The sequence below is a fragment of the Vanacampus margaritifer genome, chromosome 15, assembly GCF_051991255.1.
Source record: "Vanacampus margaritifer isolate UIUO_Vmar chromosome 15, RoL_Vmar_1.0, whole genome shotgun sequence".
Taxonomy (NCBI): Eukaryota; Metazoa; Chordata; class Actinopteri; order Syngnathiformes; family Syngnathidae; genus Vanacampus; species Vanacampus margaritifer.
This window is the reverse complement of record NC_135446.1, coordinates 7,695,046-7,711,757: the sequence shown is the minus strand read 5'-3', so window position 1 is coordinate 7,711,757 and position 16,712 is coordinate 7,695,046. Positions and strand designations below refer to the sequence as shown.

The window sequence follows — 16,712 nt, the reverse complement described above, 5'->3', positions numbered from 1 at the left end:
AATATGTCAAAATGTGATGTATTTAAATTACTAGCGAGGCTGATGTTAATTTTTCACGCACATAATTATTTATTTAGTGTTTAAAAATGTCTGTGCTTTCCATGTAAATAAATTAAAATAGCTGCTGAGCAAAAACATCAAACAAAACAAGGAACACTTTTCAATGTTTATTGTGTAAGAGACAAATAAGCAAGATTAGCATGGTGTATTTCGACTTAAATGCTTGTATTCTGTGAGGAAATTAAGTGTAATTAATAAATCAAAAGCAATTAAAGTAGGCGTGTTTGACATGTTTAGTGTGACAGTGCACATTCTAACAGCCTATCACTTGATATTCTGCTCATGTTTCCCATGTATTGAATTGCAGTAAGCAGCAGATTTTTAAGGGTTTCCGCCAAGTTTCGTCAAGTCCGTCCAAGGGGACCCCGCAGCTGTTTTCCCATCGGGCCAAATTGTCAATATGATAGATTGTGGGGGGGCCACAAAGGTATTGACAAAGCCCTCTTCCTCCTGCTCCTCTTCTTAAGTACTTTTCTCCCAAGTTAATCAACTAAAACACAGGCCGCTTTAGGGAGAAGTTTATCTTCCAGCATTGCAGTTTACACAAGCACAGAGGAAGACAATTTCTACACAAATGTAGTTATTTCAACAACAAAAAATACATAAATTAATAAAACAAAACCACAACAAAGTCCTATTCTTTTCTGTTTGAGATTGTGCCAAGAAATAAATCCTAAAAGTTTGGAATGCAGTGAAAGGTCAGTAGAAAAATGTCTGAACACCCAAAATGACCAGTCTTAGCTATTGAATGCCGCTTTTTTCCTGTCAATTTTTTAAAATTATATTGTCATTAAGTTGCACTTATAATGGGGAAAAAAAGTGCCAAAAGTTAATCATTTTGTGCTGTCACCATTAACACTTTATTCCCCCCCGAAAATGAATATTCTTAACTACAGCACGCAGAGTGGTGCCTTGAGATATGAGCTGTAGTTTGCTGTCAAACTAAACATAAAACAAGGAGAATTACATCTTTATTGCAAACGACCAGCCCCTAACACAGTGTTTAATGCTCAAGACAGGCAAATGAAAAGTATCTATGTATGTATATCACCTTTTAAGCAACACGACTGCCCCACAAGAAATGCAAGTACAAAGTGTGACAAAAAAAACAACATTTTATTCTACTTCATTATGTCACAGCTGTATATTTTTATAAAGTACACAATTTGGGACTGCTATTTTTCTTATAAAAAAAAAAAACATGACAAAAGTGTGTTATTTTTGTGTTATGGGGGGAGGGGCTGGAACTGATTAATGGCATTTCCATTCATTTCAATGGGGAAAGATGATTTGAGACACTGAATTAAATTCTCAAGGCACCACTGTGCAAAACCATCATGCACCATGGGAAAGCTTTAGGGACTAGTTGAGTTCAGATGCTTTAATATGACAATACACATTTTGCAGACAGGACAAGTGGGGCCGACAAATGCAGCAGTTTACGTCTAATAAGGAAATGATACGAGATGGGCCTGAAGATCACACGGTGGTTATCTTCTTGTCCTTGCTGGCCTGCTTGATGGCAGCCTGCTCGCACACGATCTCCTTCAGCCGCTGCAACCGCGTGTTCTGGGTGCTGAGGTCGCCCACGCCCGTCTGGCTGCGGTGGAGCAGCGACAGGGCGTTGATGTACTCCAGCTCCGTGTAGCGCACGCCCTGGTCCACCACCAGGTGGAGCAGCTCGTCAGCCGTGTTGTACAGCATCTCGTAGTATTGTCTAAAGAGGACACAGAAGGGAACATGAAAGCGTTTCTTTTTTGTCTGTAATTCTGGCAGCGGAAACAAAAACAGCTGCTGTTGCCATTGAAAAAGAAAAACATCACCTTCACGCTTTTAAGGAATAATGAAACGCTGTTGATGGAGCAGGTAGTATGCGTGGAACACTGCATTTAAAGGTCACAGTGAAAATCAATAGCACTCCGACAAGGAATATGTGACCATACAAGGACCCATGCCCTAATTGAAGAGGAAGTCGGCTATTTTGTGTGTGCAGCAAAGTTTTTTTGCTTCGTCATTTAATTCATTCACTGGCAGCCATTTTCACTGAAGCAACCCCCTTCGCTCCCGGCTATTTTACTGGATTTTGACTGATTTTGCAAGGCCCACAGAATATTATGTTATATTGCTAAAAATGGAACCTACCAAAAGAAAGATTAGAGTCTCTTCTTTCATCAGGAAAAAATATATATTTCTATCTGTTTGTGTTTTGCAGCAAATAGCATTAGAATATAGCTAAGTTTCCTCATTATTCACTAACCTGTTGAAAACAGTGGAGAAAAGAGCTTGTTGCAACATGGCTCTTGGTTGATCTCTTATATTCTGCTGCCACCTGCTGGCCATTTTTGTAATAAGTACCATTGCTTCAATCATTCCTTTTAGTTCAGAGGCTGCATTTTGCAAAGCCTTCTGTATGCTCTAGCATAAAAAATAAAAAAAAACATTTAAAAAAAAAGTATAAATACTGCTATGGTAATATTTAAAATAGAACATATTTATATGTTTTTGGGGAGCAAATTAGTAAATGTGACTGGAAATTATCATTTTGAGGATTTGCTATATTTTCTTTGCGGAAACACAAAACTATTACAAAACTGAAATACAGTGGTGCCTTGGTTTACAAGTTCGAATCCGTGACCACGTTTGAAATTCAAAACATTCAGATCTCAAATCTTTCCCCATTGAGATGAATGGAAATGCCCAAAGGTGGGCATTTTCGTCAATCGTCAATTCCTGTCAACGACGATGCCCACTTTTTGGCGAGTGATTAAAAAATACACAAACTGAGCAACGACTGAAGCAGGTTTACGTTCGTCAAACTGGATGAGTACAGTCTCTTTCATTCTGTGTATTGAAGCACTCGGTGGAAGGTGGGCATTGTCATCGACGGGAATTGACGATTGATGGAAGTGCCAGCTCTGGGAATGCCTATCATCTGTTCTAAAAACTATTGTTGCATGTGTCTTGAATAAAGAAAAAAACCCATACAGAAATAGAATGAAAAGAATAAAGCCATTTGTGCATCATGACTACTTCATTGTCTGTTTGCATGTACAGCTGCACCATTTGCAATGAAGTGTCCAAGTAACTATGGAGGTATGGCTGGGCAATATGACCAAAAACATAAAATCATAATTCTTTTATCATTCAGGACGATTACGATTTAAATCGATTTTAATCTAATAAACCCAACAAACATTTATTTAAAGGTTTCATTTATTCAAAAATAATGTGTACTGATTCTAAATCATTGTAAACATGTCTTGTAAACCACCCATCCAGCATTCTGCCACTTGTGCAAAATTACAACTGACAAAAACATTTGGACGTAATAGAACATAAGAACAACATCTTTTAATAATCCAGGAGGCGAAATTCAATTTCACGATTTAGCAAATTTTCAACAATTCGATTTTTTTAAATGATGATGTATCGAATTAATTCAATTTATTGCTCAGTCCTACTTTGAGGGCTGCTATTATCCATACTAATTTTTGTTAGCTTGTCTATGAGGTTTTAGCATTACGCTAGCAGACACAATTTTTTTTATTCTCTTTGTTCTAGGAGTGGCAATAAACAACAAGCCTCTTTTTTGAATAATTGTTCACAATCTCAAATAAGTTGAGTTTGCTGGCACTATCTTACACTTGCATCTTATTTTTTCCCTCTCCAAAGTCAAAGCAACAAAAAAAAAAGTGGGGCATACCTAACGCTACTACTAATGTTTGCAATGCAATGGAAACATTGTTGTCGGGCTGTTGTTTATTAGCAACCGACAGGAGAGCAGCCCTATGTGTCCCTGTGGGGTAATTTACATCACAATCTAATTAAACAGACCCTCCCACATGCACTCTCTTCCCAGTGTACAAACAATATAAAGTCACTTTACAACGCATGAACACCGCAGAGCTTACTTGCGAAGAAGAAGCAGCAGCAAGCGATCACAATTCATTTGCAGCTGGAGTAATGAATAAGTGAGTGAGTGAGTGAGTGAGTGAGTGACTGAGTGAGTGAGTGAGTGAGTGAGGAGGCCATTACGGGCTGCCTCTGTCAGCAACTTTGCTGTCACACATTAGTTAGCTAGGCAGGCAGACAGGGAGGGGCGACTGGGGGAGAGGATGGATGGGGAGGCCGGCAGTGATCCTCTCCATCAGCCGCGACCACAACATTCGACTGGACTGACCAATCTGCTTTGTCTCTGCCTCACATGTAGAGTTTAAAAAAACGAGCTAACATGCGCGTTGACAATAAAATAAAAAACACAACAAAACAAAATTAAAGAATTTTAAAACTTGAAGAGTTGCGAAGCCACGACAGCAATTTGTTAGCCCATCTATTGCGCTTTGCGTCGTTTGTTAGCCTTAAGCTAAGTGGAGTCTCCTCAGGCAACGCTATGTGCTCGTTATGCGTAATTCTTTTGATTTGAGGTTTCGATTGCAAATAAACTTCAACTGGAAGTGACATGAAACAACTTTTTTCGAGGATGAATTGTTTGCTAAGCAATGCTTATTTATTGTGAATTGAGTTGAATGGAATTAACTGCCCATAAACAATGCTTGACAAATGTCACACTTTTTCATACTTGAGCCAACAGACCAACTCCCGCCACCTCTGTGAACAAGCTCAGATACTACAATACTTGGGAGTTTTTCTTGATATTTTACAGATAGATGTTGATAGCCTGACAGATAAATTCATAACATTCAAATTGACATCCCAGTGTAGTAGAAAGAAAGCCATTTTTAAATCGCAAAGGTTGCAAATCGGAAAAGAAAAAACTTGGTTAGCTTTATTTTTTTATTTATTTATTTATAAAGATCATCATTTAAGTAGTGCAATCCATGTTTATCATCGTTTCATGAAAGTTGAAGTGATAAAGGCACAGATTGGATTGCAATAATGTTGCAAACTGCTATTGTAATACAGATAATTTTTTCCATGCGTTAAAAAAACATGGGGAGAAAACTTTAAAACAATATTCACATTCATAATACTTAGGGGGATCACAGACTATTTTGCAAAACTGTTCATCCCTAGCCACTCCCTGCACGCGTCTTCCACCCCATGGATTAGTGCACAAAAAGCCAACATAGTTGCACTGTGACATGTCCCGAGAAGTTGCTGTTTTACAAACAGAAAGGCACGATGACAGGAAAACGCTGAGAAAAAGGGGGAGATACGGAAGAGGGAAGACAAAAAGGGTGACAGGAAGGCGAGGTAGACGGCGATGGAAGTGACAGTGCGCCGCAGCCGTGCCCCTAAATACAAACAGTTTTATCTGTTGACACCCCACTAGCTTCTGACACGCCTGTCAGCTGTACTTATTAGCACAGGCTCTCCACCGCAGACGCGGCGCAACACTTTGGCTTGTTTGCCATAATGGCACACGTGCGCGGGTGTAGTCGTTTCCTGAAGCAGACGGGTCGGGAGCCAGCCTGTCAGACAGGTGTTAGCCGAGCTATGACAGCCCTTTGCTAGCTGCCGACACGGGTCAGCGTGCGGTGTTTACCACGGCGCGCCGGAAATCATTTTAGGGCTCAAGTCCAACTCAAAGCGGGGTGGTGGCTAGCTTCACAACATCAAGCTGTACCGTACGTAACTATACTTTCTAGTCCACAGGCTTAATGCTAACATACAACATAAAACGCTGTAGATGGAATAACAAAATTAGCATAGATGATGCGGTGCTATAACGCTTTATGTAATGGATATTTGAACATAGACTGTGTATTAACAAATTTATACAGATTATATAACAATACTCACAGGCATATATTCTTTATCCTCTGCCGAAATGACTACTATTATTGCAATTTGCTGAATTACATAGTTGTGAAACTCCTCTTCGTGGACATATGCAGGGTTTCCCCCAGTGCTGTATACGGTTGGCGGGCATCCAGGCTTTTGTAAATCCCATTCCTGTCAAAGAATAGTAATCGCCGCATGACGACATGTGCAGTCCTTTTCCGTGTCGCAGAACGCTGAATAATAATCGCTGGATGTTAACCGCTGTCAATTGACAAATATTTTCCCGGGCCGAATTTTGTTCCCAATCTGTCCCTGGCCACCAGGTTTAGCAAGTTTTCTGGGGGAAACCCTGATGCTACCCCTGCCCCACCAATACTGCCCCTTGGTGGCCAAGACATACACAACAGAAGGAGTTGTACAATTGATTCTTCATGCTATTAATACTATATATACGATTTTATAATGTGGACCTGTGGGCTGGACCAGTTTCTGACATTTTCATTCATTTGAATGGGGAAAAATTAAGATTTTAATTTTTTTTGTCTGGTCTCAGGACAAATTAAACTCAGAAATCAAGGCAGTTGAGACAAATATTGACCTGTGTGGATATACTTCACTGTAGCAATATGATGACATACTGCCCTTTAAATCCTGATTCAAAGAAGTGCATTCAAAAGCAGCCGCTCATTACAGTTGCTATGGTACATTTAAATGCCCTAAGCACAAGAAACACAAACTCATTTAAATAATGGGGAGGAGGTGCGAAAGCTTGAAATAACTTTCACACATCTGAAGCTGTGCCAGCAGAAAAACATCATTATATCATTATATTGCTCTTAAAAGGTGTTGACATATGTTGCTCAGACCCAAATAACACGCAGAGTCCAGCGCGGCCTGTTGCTAGGCAACAGCCGTTAATGCATTTTATTAGGATTCTTGTCGTCTGGTCTCTGCCGGAGGGGTGGACGGGACGGTGAGACAACGTGAGGGGACGGCCGAGTGGCTTAGTGGGTGACCGGCCATTTGCTGTTTTCATACTCAACCACATGGTGGCAATGTTTCAACATGTCACACTTGAAGTAGTGTGTGTGCATGTGTGTGTGTGTCTCTGTGTTCTTCATGAGTTGTGCAGTGCTGGCTGCTGGGCTTCTGCTTAGTTTTAACTCAGATCAATGCTTATTACTGTGCCCTTGTCCAGTATTCTCCTTCTCTCTGACTGGCACTCTCTTTCCCCAAACGGAGGCAGAAAAACAGTCAGTCCTTAACACAAACACACACATACAAAGTACATGCATTCATAGTTGAGCATCAACCACCTCTCACGAGAGCAGCCTTCTAAAAGCAAACGTTACCGCTTCAGTTGAAGACATAGCCGTCTGCTAAGACGACACAACTATGCACTACATGCACAGAAAAGGGTCAGATGATTAGGGACGCCATCCTTGTGAGCCCAACATAAAAAATAATTTCTTGTATGAAATCGCTGTTCAGCATGAATATTAAAAGAGGGCTTTTGTGTGTGTCCGGCGCGACTTTGGAAGTGTAAACAACGCCGATTCCCAATCAGCGCCTCCACGCCGCACAATCAGGAGGGGGAAGGGGGGTGGGGGTTGTGAACAAGAGGAGCCGTCGACCGTCGTAATCAAAGTTGACAAAGGGGAGCAACACAGCACTAATCAATGCGCTTTTCTGCACACTGGCCGCACTTGAGCTTGTTTTAGTATTCCCACCCCAAAAACAAGTAGAAGACAAGAATACCTGGCAAAATCCAGGTCGGCCTCCCGGGACATGGTGATGTTGGTGAGGTTCTGCTGGAGCACAAAGATATTCCGGCACATCTTCTTGATGCCGGACTCGCTAATCCTCTTGAAGTATTGGGCGCCGTTGATGAGGATGCAGGAAATCAGGTGGCCCAGACCTTTGTTGGAGAACCGCATAAATATGTCTGTCAACTTCAACACTGGACGTCTTCCATTTCAGTCGTCACTTCAAGTCGAATATGTTTGATTAGTGCCAAAAAGTGTCCCCCTGGTTTACCTTCAAAGATGTACTGAAACTTGTGCTGCTGCAGGGCAGCCCCCATGACCTCCTCGATGGCCGAGATGTCCTTGTTGAGCTTGACCACCAGCGGGTCGTAGTCCATGCTCTCCACGTTGGCCACGATGGCGTAGTTGCCCTGCTTGGTCAGCGGGATCAGGTAGTGGAAGCAGTGCACCCTGGATCAAGACAACAAACAAGGCCTTTACTTAAGAGCCAACTCGGCGCAGATTTCCTGAGCAAATTACAGTATTTGCGGCGCTCATCCCAGCTGGGTGCTATTCAGCGGTGAAATATGATTAGGAGGTGAAATGCGGCGCACTACAAGACTCGTGTAAACACACAGCCTACAGCCTTAAAAAGACAAAAGCTCCTCTTTTTCAGGCCCACAAGCAAACGGTTTGCTTCAAAGGCATTTATTTCATTGCACAAGAATACAGAGCAGAATGAAGCTTTGGGCTCAGCAAATGAGAATTAATTCCGTATTCATTTCATATGTTTCAGCTCGAGTCAGCTAACTGTGAGGCGACTGCATCACCAAAGCGTTGACAACAAAACTGTTGTTCAAGCCCTACAGTTGACTCGTGTGGCCTAACGTCACCTTGCACAATAGAAATAAACAGATCCCATCCATACAGTAAATGTTTCGAAAGATGGCCACATAGAGAAACAACATATTGCATTACCCTCCTATGACCCGCACTCATCTCCCACCCTGCGCGCGCTTTCGTCTTCACGGCTTCATTTAACTGGTACAACTATCGGGGGAAATTCTGCGGATGAGGGGAGCCAATGGAGTGTAGCGTATTGCAGGACGTACGCCTCGGGGAGTTTTTTCCCCTCCCTTTTCCCTGACTGAAAAGCATAAACAACGTTGCATAAGTTGCAAGAAGCGGCTTGATGGGGGCTATTACGGGCTTGCGGGGAGGGAGAAGGGTTATGGTGTGGTAAATTAACTGGGATATTATAAGAGATTGAAAACACCTACACTATATGGGATAAATAATTGGAACTTACACCTACATGAATGCAAGAAAACCTACTTGGTCCTTTGCTCCCACTCCTAAAGTTTCTTTTGTTATTGATGTTGGGCAATTGTAGTTCTACCACAACAAACTTCTCCTGGCATGTACTTTGCAACTGCTTAGAGCAAGACAACAACAACAAAAATTGATTTACCAAAAACTGATTACTTACTTACTACAAATATACTTTTGTTTGCATTATTCAAAAAACATTCTGTTTTGACAAATACAAGTTTTTGATTTGGCATATAAATGTCATATTTCTGACAATTAAAATTTTCAAATCTATTATAAAACAATAATTCTGACCATGTAAAAAAAAAAAAACAATACTAAGAAAACAAAATAATTTGAAGAAAATACAATGTGACACTTTTGACAAACTGGAACAATTATTGTATGTACAAAAATACATTCAACATCTGAAAAAGTATTTATTTCCCATTAAAAAATTAATAAATATTACTTATACTTCTATGCACAAAAACTTTCCAGTTTTTAAATTTACTATGCAAAATTAAAAAGGTATACATCAGACAAATTCCATTCCTATATGAATGATAGAAAATGTTTTCAAATGTAATCATTTTGACAAGTTATTATTTTTTCCTACAACACTTATTTTCAATTGGTTAATTTGATTTTCTATTTAGCAATTTTAAAATTTCCGCAAAAAAAGAAAGTTTTTATTTTATTTTAATCAAATAAAAACTGTGGTGTAATGTAAACATACTGGGATATCTAAATGACACCATCAATTATTTATTTCTGGCTTTTTTCAAGTTATACGTTACAGCAGAGCATCGCAATATGTATGGCAGACGAACTTTCTTGTGTGACGTGTTTGCACTTTTGGTCCCCGCATACCTGACTTCCAGGTGCAAGGTGAGGAGGCAGCGGTTGGCGATGTCCTGGAAGCCCCTGCACAGGTCGCAGAGTGTCTGCAAGATCTGCTCCCGGCTGCGTTCGCTGTCGCCCATGGCCTGGCTGTCGGACGGACACGGACACCAACCTGCGTGGAGAGGAAACGTTACGCGAGTGACGCCCATCGCACTCGAGTGGTCTTTGCCACTTTTGCCTCGCGCAAAGAAAGAACGCTCAACTTGACGTGGCGTCCTTCAGCTGGCCTTTGCACTTGTGCTGAGGCAGCAGGAGGTGCGTGGGCGCACTGCGCTGTTAGCCACACAAAATACCTACGTGTGGATGTGAGTGTTAAAAACAGAGAAACCGAGAGCATGGAAGCATGATGGGTGTGTATAAATTCAGCCCGGTGTAGATCAATGGTCGTAAATTGACCAACGGGGAGGGAAGGTGGGAAGGGGGGGTTTGGGGGTGGGGAATAAAAATTGGCCCCGTCACTCATATGTAAGTCTATTTGGTCAATGAGGCGAGCGTGTGCGATGTTGAGTCGAAGAATGCAGGGGTCGGCGATCGATGTGCCGCAGTCGCGCGGCCAACTCCCCTGCTACTCTTCACGCATTCGCCAAGGTCACACATGAATGCAAGCCGGCACACACACACATCTACTCACAACCCTCCACCAAACTGAAAAGAAAAACGCTGAACATCTTGCTTTTTGTCACTCATACGTTTCACCTGCACTCACCTGAAAACAATGTTAGGTACACTTGAACAAAAATTCTGCTAAAAAAGCTCTATCCTGAGAGAAAGAGATTGATGTCACAAATATGTATAATACATTGGCTGCACTACATCATTCCAAAAGAGTTTTATTTTAATATTTGCCCCTGTTGTGTATCTTTGTTTTCATTGAATGCTTACCAAATACCTATGCCTAATGTCTTTTATTTGTTTATATATTTAATTTATTCAATATTAATTCATTGTATTTTTTTGATAAAATGGATTCTGCTACAGCCCTGTGATTGGCTGGCAACCAGTTCAGGGTGTACCCCACCTACTGCCCGAAGCCAGCTGGGATAGGCTCCAGCACCCCCCGCAACCCTTGTGAGGACAAACGGTTAAGAAAATGGATGGATGGATTCTGCTACACGCAGTAAAAAATACAAAAAAAACAAAACAATTTGGCATTCTATCCTTGTTGTACAACTATCATTTTTGTAAATAATAATATAAAATAAAATAAGTTTTATACATAGTTTGTTTCCAATTATTCTGAAAATATAGTAAAGAATAACAACAACAACAAAAAATGCAATAAAAATAAAAACAGATGCACACATAAAATCTTGCTCCAAAACATTTACGGAAAAATTAGAATAATAAATAATTTAAAAACAAAGAATAATAAATATAAAAACAAAATGGACACTAGTTGTACACATATATTGTTCCTAATTTGTTCTTTAAAACAATAATTTCAAAAATAAAATTATAACAATTGGGACAAGTTGTACATGCATTATTCTGCCAATCATTCGTCTAAAATAATAATAAAAAATATATAATAATAAAAATGCAACATGTTCTTTTCATTGACTCAATGTGGGAATGTTCCTGTATTTGTAGACAAACCCTCAAAACCCAACACCAATACTGACCCAAAATATAACCACAACACTTTTATTGTTGCTCCCATTCTTTACGAGTGGAACACAAAGATCAAAGAGTTTTTCCATGGAGGCAAAATGAAAACTTCACTTGAATATTGTTGACAAAACTGTCTCAAAGTGTGGCAGATCAGCAAGCTGATTAGACAGCAGAGCAGAATGTTGCACAGGTGTGACTTTGGCTGACCTTGATAGAAGGCCACTCTGAAATGTAACTTAGTAATTGTAAATGTCCTTGAAATGCAATTCAGTTGTCTGGTAGAAACTTGAACCATCCAAGGAGAACACATTTGTATGTAACCCACACTGAAATCCAGAAATCATCAGTTCTGGCATGTTTGAGTTGGAGTCTTATCAGCTTAATTGCCAAGTTCCCTCACTAGGCGACAACTCCCGTGTTTGTACTGGTGAACAGAGCATCCAATCCCCATTAGAGTTACTTTGAATGAACCCCCACCGATAAGAAGGTAGTGTGTGGGCAAATATCGCCCACGACCACGGCTCAGTCCAATCCAATCAACAAGGCAAACACGGCGGGCGAGCCCTTTGGATGGGACTCAAACTTGTGCCAGACATACGTATAGAAGAGAAAGAATTTTGCAGAGTATATTTTAGTTTGCATAGAAGGGCTTGCTGGTTAATGAACTAGTTTTGCTTTATGGAACCAACTGGAGCGTCGTATCGTCAAAGCAAGTGGAGATATCTCCTTGCCTTCTGTCGTCACTTTGATATCAATCTCCTCGCCGCCGTAATGAGTTGCGCCAATAACAAGAGCCGGTGTGCCGTGATTTCTCCGGGGAACGGCGTTAATTGACTTTCAGTGATTTAATTTAGGCGGATACTCCCCGCGGTCAACTTATCAGATCATTAAGAGTTGAAGACTCTGGCCGAGGAAGCGGCCCACGTCACACTCGCATCGGCCGCTTTATGATAACCAAGAAAGGAGACGACGACGGTGAACTCAGTGGGGGGTGTCCACACACGGCATAAAAACACACATGCATACATACTGTATGGATTCCTGCACTGCTTTGATGATGCGAGGGCGGTGTCGCGAAACGAGGGCTGCCATTAGCGAGGACAGATGGCCCAAAAGGCTCAGTGATCAAACTTTGATTTTTTATTTATTTATTTTTTGCTATTTCCGCCTCACTTTGGTCATTTTGAGGGGAAGTCAACCCCCCAATTTTTGGCGGGGCAATAATATGTTTGATGCAACCCTACTAGTCTACATATGGTATTCTGGTTAATATTGCATTAGTGGAATGAGTTCAGCAGCAAAATCCAGCCATTTTTATCCACCTCAGGGGGCGGCCATTTTGCCACTTGCTGTCAACTGAAGATGATATCAATATTGCTCAGGTCTCAGGTAACAACCAATTACAGCGCAGCTTCAGAAAACAGGTGCGCTATGATTGGTTGCCTGAGCCCCAAAAACCATTGATGAAGTCATCTTCAGTCGACATCAATTGGCAAAATGGCCGCCCCCTGGATTTTGCTTTATAACTCGTATTCCAAAAATGTAATATTAATCAGAATGTCATGTTTAGACTAGTGAGGTCACATATACCATTATTGTCAAGAAATGTTTAAGGTTGACTACCAATTTAAGTCTTCTTACCATACTGTATATGTACTAAATAAAGCCGCATTACACTAAACAATATCAGATAATTTTTTTTTAAAAAGCATAATTTTTTTGGGTCATCTAGAAAAGCCTTATGCTAAAATAAAGGTAATTGAACCATCAATAAATTTGAAATACAATTTATTAATCTACATTAACGAGAATTGTTAAGGTACTAAATTGCAGCATGTGCGATTTGAAAATTGCGTTCTATTACATTGTGATGTCGATTTGAATTTGATTAATTGTTCAGCCCCAGCGAGGACATGAAAAACTGACAAACATCCTTTTGTGGAAGATGGAGGAAAAGGAGCAAAGAAGAGCATGCTGCAGGGGTGCCGCGCGCCATGAATGATTCATGAGCGACGGACGACGGAGGAAGTAAGCGAGGGGAGGAGGAGGAGGAGAGTTATTAATTATTTTGCTGCCCCTGGTAGAACGAGTACCGCATCTGAGCGGCGTCCACAGAGAAGGTGAGAAAGTATAAGGTGGGGAATGTCTTCACGAGTTTGGGGATTTCAACACAAAAAAAAATCTCCACAAGGCATCTCTGCGAGAATGAAGTAAAAGAAGATATTTTTTAAGCTGGCACAAACAACATTATCATATCCTGTTGCGCACACGCCTCCAGGTTGGCCTCCGTTCCCTACAGCAATCAGAGCTTTAGTCAAAGTGCTCGCTTTTAATGGACGTGGAGGAAAGCGCACAGTCAAGGTTACACACTTGTCAAATGATGCCGCAAGAGGGATAAGAGGGCTTTAACTCATGTTGTTCATCATCCCACCGACCAAAATACATACACATAACGAAAACATCAAAAAGTTGATCACCTTTTAGATGCCCAATTACAAAAAAAGAATAAAAAAAAAACTTACATACAAAATCAAATTAAATCAATATTTAAATTTTTTTAATAAAAACTTGTCAGAAAAGAATAAATAAATAAATAATTATTCATTTATCATAAATGGACATATTAGTTGTTGTAAACACACACAGAGAGGATTTGATGCCCAGTGTTGCAACAAGATGCCTGATAAGAAGCCGTTTTTGTGAATGCTAAATTCTCGGTTGATTGTCATGTGTCAAAACCTCACCAACATGCCAGTTAACATTTAACAGCATGTTCAACTCAAACAAAACAAGAAATGCACTCAAGTTGAGGACGGGGGAATGAAAGGAATGAAGGGAAAAAGTGCACAAAAAAGGAGGGAGAAAAAAAGGGAGGAAAATGAGTTGTTCATACCTGACTGCTCCTGTAATATAAAATCCAATTTGGAGAGGGATGGACGTGAGGAGCGGGAGGGATGAGATAAGGTGGGGTCCCTTTCTCCCCCTCAGTAGCCTTGTACCCTCACATACACACACATACACTAACTCAACACACACCAGTAGACACAAACACTTGGTCCTTCATCAGCTCGGCAAACACTAAATAATGAACAATGCTCGGCCTGTCCTGGCATGATAAGTAAGTGCCCTTCGCCTCCACACACACACGCGCTCACACACGAATTAATGACAATTAGTTTGTCTTTTATTGAATCCGTCTCAAGGATAAGGAAGTGAAAGAGTTAATATTTTTAAGGAATCCGAATTGGCTTCAATGTGAAAGACGACTGACCGCAAGTGGGTTCAAGAGTTGTGATTAGTGGCGGCATTTAGGCGTACATGCTGACAGAGGACAGATAATGACAGCATGTGTGCGTGCACATATGTGTGTGTGTGTCTGTGTGTGACAATTCTAGTCAAGAAGGTAATGAGTGTGCTATAATACACACTTAACAGAGTGCAGGTATAAGCTGTGCTCCGTCAAAAAAAAAAAAAAGAAAGCCTGTCGAGGATGAGCTAACTTCATAATGTCCCATAAATGTGGTTCCAAATAGCACAGGGCAAAATTATTTCAGACTCAACTTGCTCATTGTCTAAAAGGGCCGCCGTAGAACTGGAGTCAAGTTCCCCAGGTTGGCAAAGCTAGCATCGCATATAATACACACTGACATGCTATTTTTTTTTTAGTCGAGTAGAGCTACTATATTTTGCAAATAATTGCTTGTGAATTTGAATGTGAAAAGGTTTAGCTCTGATCCTTAGGATTTGTTACATGAAAATCAAAACGTAATTTGAGCAAAGTTTGCTGCCAATATAAAGCAGAAAATAAAGTTTGCCTATATGTTTGCAATGCTGTGTCAGACAGACTGATGTAAAGTGAATGGAGTGAGGTTCTAGAGACAGGAAAGTTTAGCGCTATATGACGACACACATGGACAAGTTTTCTTAGTGGGCTGGAGCTCGCTTGTTAGGCAATAGCTGGCTTGCGTATTTGAATATGAAGCTGTTTAGCTCTGAGCCTCAAGTTCTGCGGCAAAGTGAGCAAAGTTTGATACCAAAACTGGTTTTGAAAAAGTGGTTTGATACGCAGGCTGGAAGAAAGTGACTGGAGCTAAGTTACCTCAGACTGTAAAGGTTAGCATTGACATAACTCCCCATGTTGACAAGCCCATATACCGTAAAGGATCCCTACGTTGAGCTACTTGATTTGGTCTAATCTGGCTTGTGTATTTGATTATGAGATGGTTTAGCTCTGAGCCTCAGACTTCGGAATGTATTTTCTTCTTGGAAAAACTTGCTTTTCTGTCACTTCTCACCATCATTGCATGCCAAGTTCAACCATGAAAAAAATGGGGACTACATCAACAGGAGCTGACGGCAGTTGCGAGTGTGCTAGTGTAAAAAGAGAGAGAGAAAAAAGCCATGAAGTTGGCGCTATCAGTAAGCAACAGGCAGCACGGCCCGGGGCTCTTTTCACTGCTGTAGGTGACTTCAACTGACAAATCTCAAGTCTGTGCTGGACAGATTTCACGAGTGTGACTTTTTGCAAGAAAAATATCAGCATCGCTCAACAGTGACATTTGCCTGCCAAGCTAGCCGAACCCCTTTGGGCGACAGTTATTGACTTAGTGGTTCGCTAATAACGAGGGGACAAGAAAGAATGATCTGCGAAAAAGATGCATCAGAGCTGCGCGTCAGGTGCCAGCGGCTGTTTACTGACCAGAGCCTGCGGGCAGGCTGGCGAAGAAGGCCTTGAGGCGGGCGGCCAGCCACTCCATGCTCTCGTGGAGGTTGGCCAGGGATTTGAGGTCACTGACGTCACGCAGGATCTCGTTCTCTGGGATGAGCTTGTCGCCCAGGTTGCCCGTCAGCACCTCCGACTCCTTGGCGAACGCCGCCCTGTGCAACGGAAGATTAAGAACATTCATAGTCAGTTTGGAGACAACTGACTTGTCTGCTTGTTTCCTGCTTAAAAAGAAGAAGAGCAGCTTCCAGAAAATGGGAATCACGTTCGGAATGTGGGAATGGAAGAGCCCGGACGAGGGGGAAGCATGATTGCTCAAGTGTGCTTGTCTGTCTGTCAAACAGACATGTGAATGAAATTAGGCTATTTAATTTAAGGCATTTGTAATAATAACCATGTGCAGGCCAAATATATAATCATTTTGGGTTATTCAGTATAGTTAGATTTTCATTAATTTAATTTTTTTTTAGTTTTAATTCGTTTTTAGAGAAGGTTTGTTAGTTTTTTTTTCTTTTTCTGAAAAAAATGCTTCATTTTAGTTAATGTTTTATCGCTATTAGGTTGTTTTGTTGTTTTGTTTTTTACACAAATGTCAAATAAGTCAAAAAAGT

At 40.9% G+C, this 16,712-nt stretch overlaps 1 protein-coding gene across 2 annotated transcripts in view; it reads right to left on the bottom strand.

Annotated features, from left to right (window-relative positions):
• Window positions 1-154: 154 nt before the first annotated feature.
• exoc4 (exocyst complex component 4) overlaps window positions 155-16,712 on the bottom strand; it is an 86,551-nt gene continuing 69,993 nt past the window's right edge. For both annotated transcript variants that reach the window (XM_077545183.1, XM_077545184.1), the window contains exons 16-20: window positions 16,078-16,256; window positions 9,735-9,879; window positions 7,843-8,021; window positions 7,564-7,723; window positions 155-1,777 (exon numbers count right to left, since the gene is read on the bottom strand). In XM_077545183.1, the coding sequence (XP_077401309.1) occupies window positions 1,540-1,777; window positions 7,564-7,723; window positions 7,843-8,021; window positions 9,735-9,879; window positions 16,078-16,256 (901 nt within the window). In that variant the 3' untranslated portion in view covers window positions 155-1,539. The remainder of the gene's footprint in view (window positions 1,778-7,563; window positions 7,724-7,842; window positions 8,022-9,734; window positions 9,880-16,077; window positions 16,257-16,712) is intronic.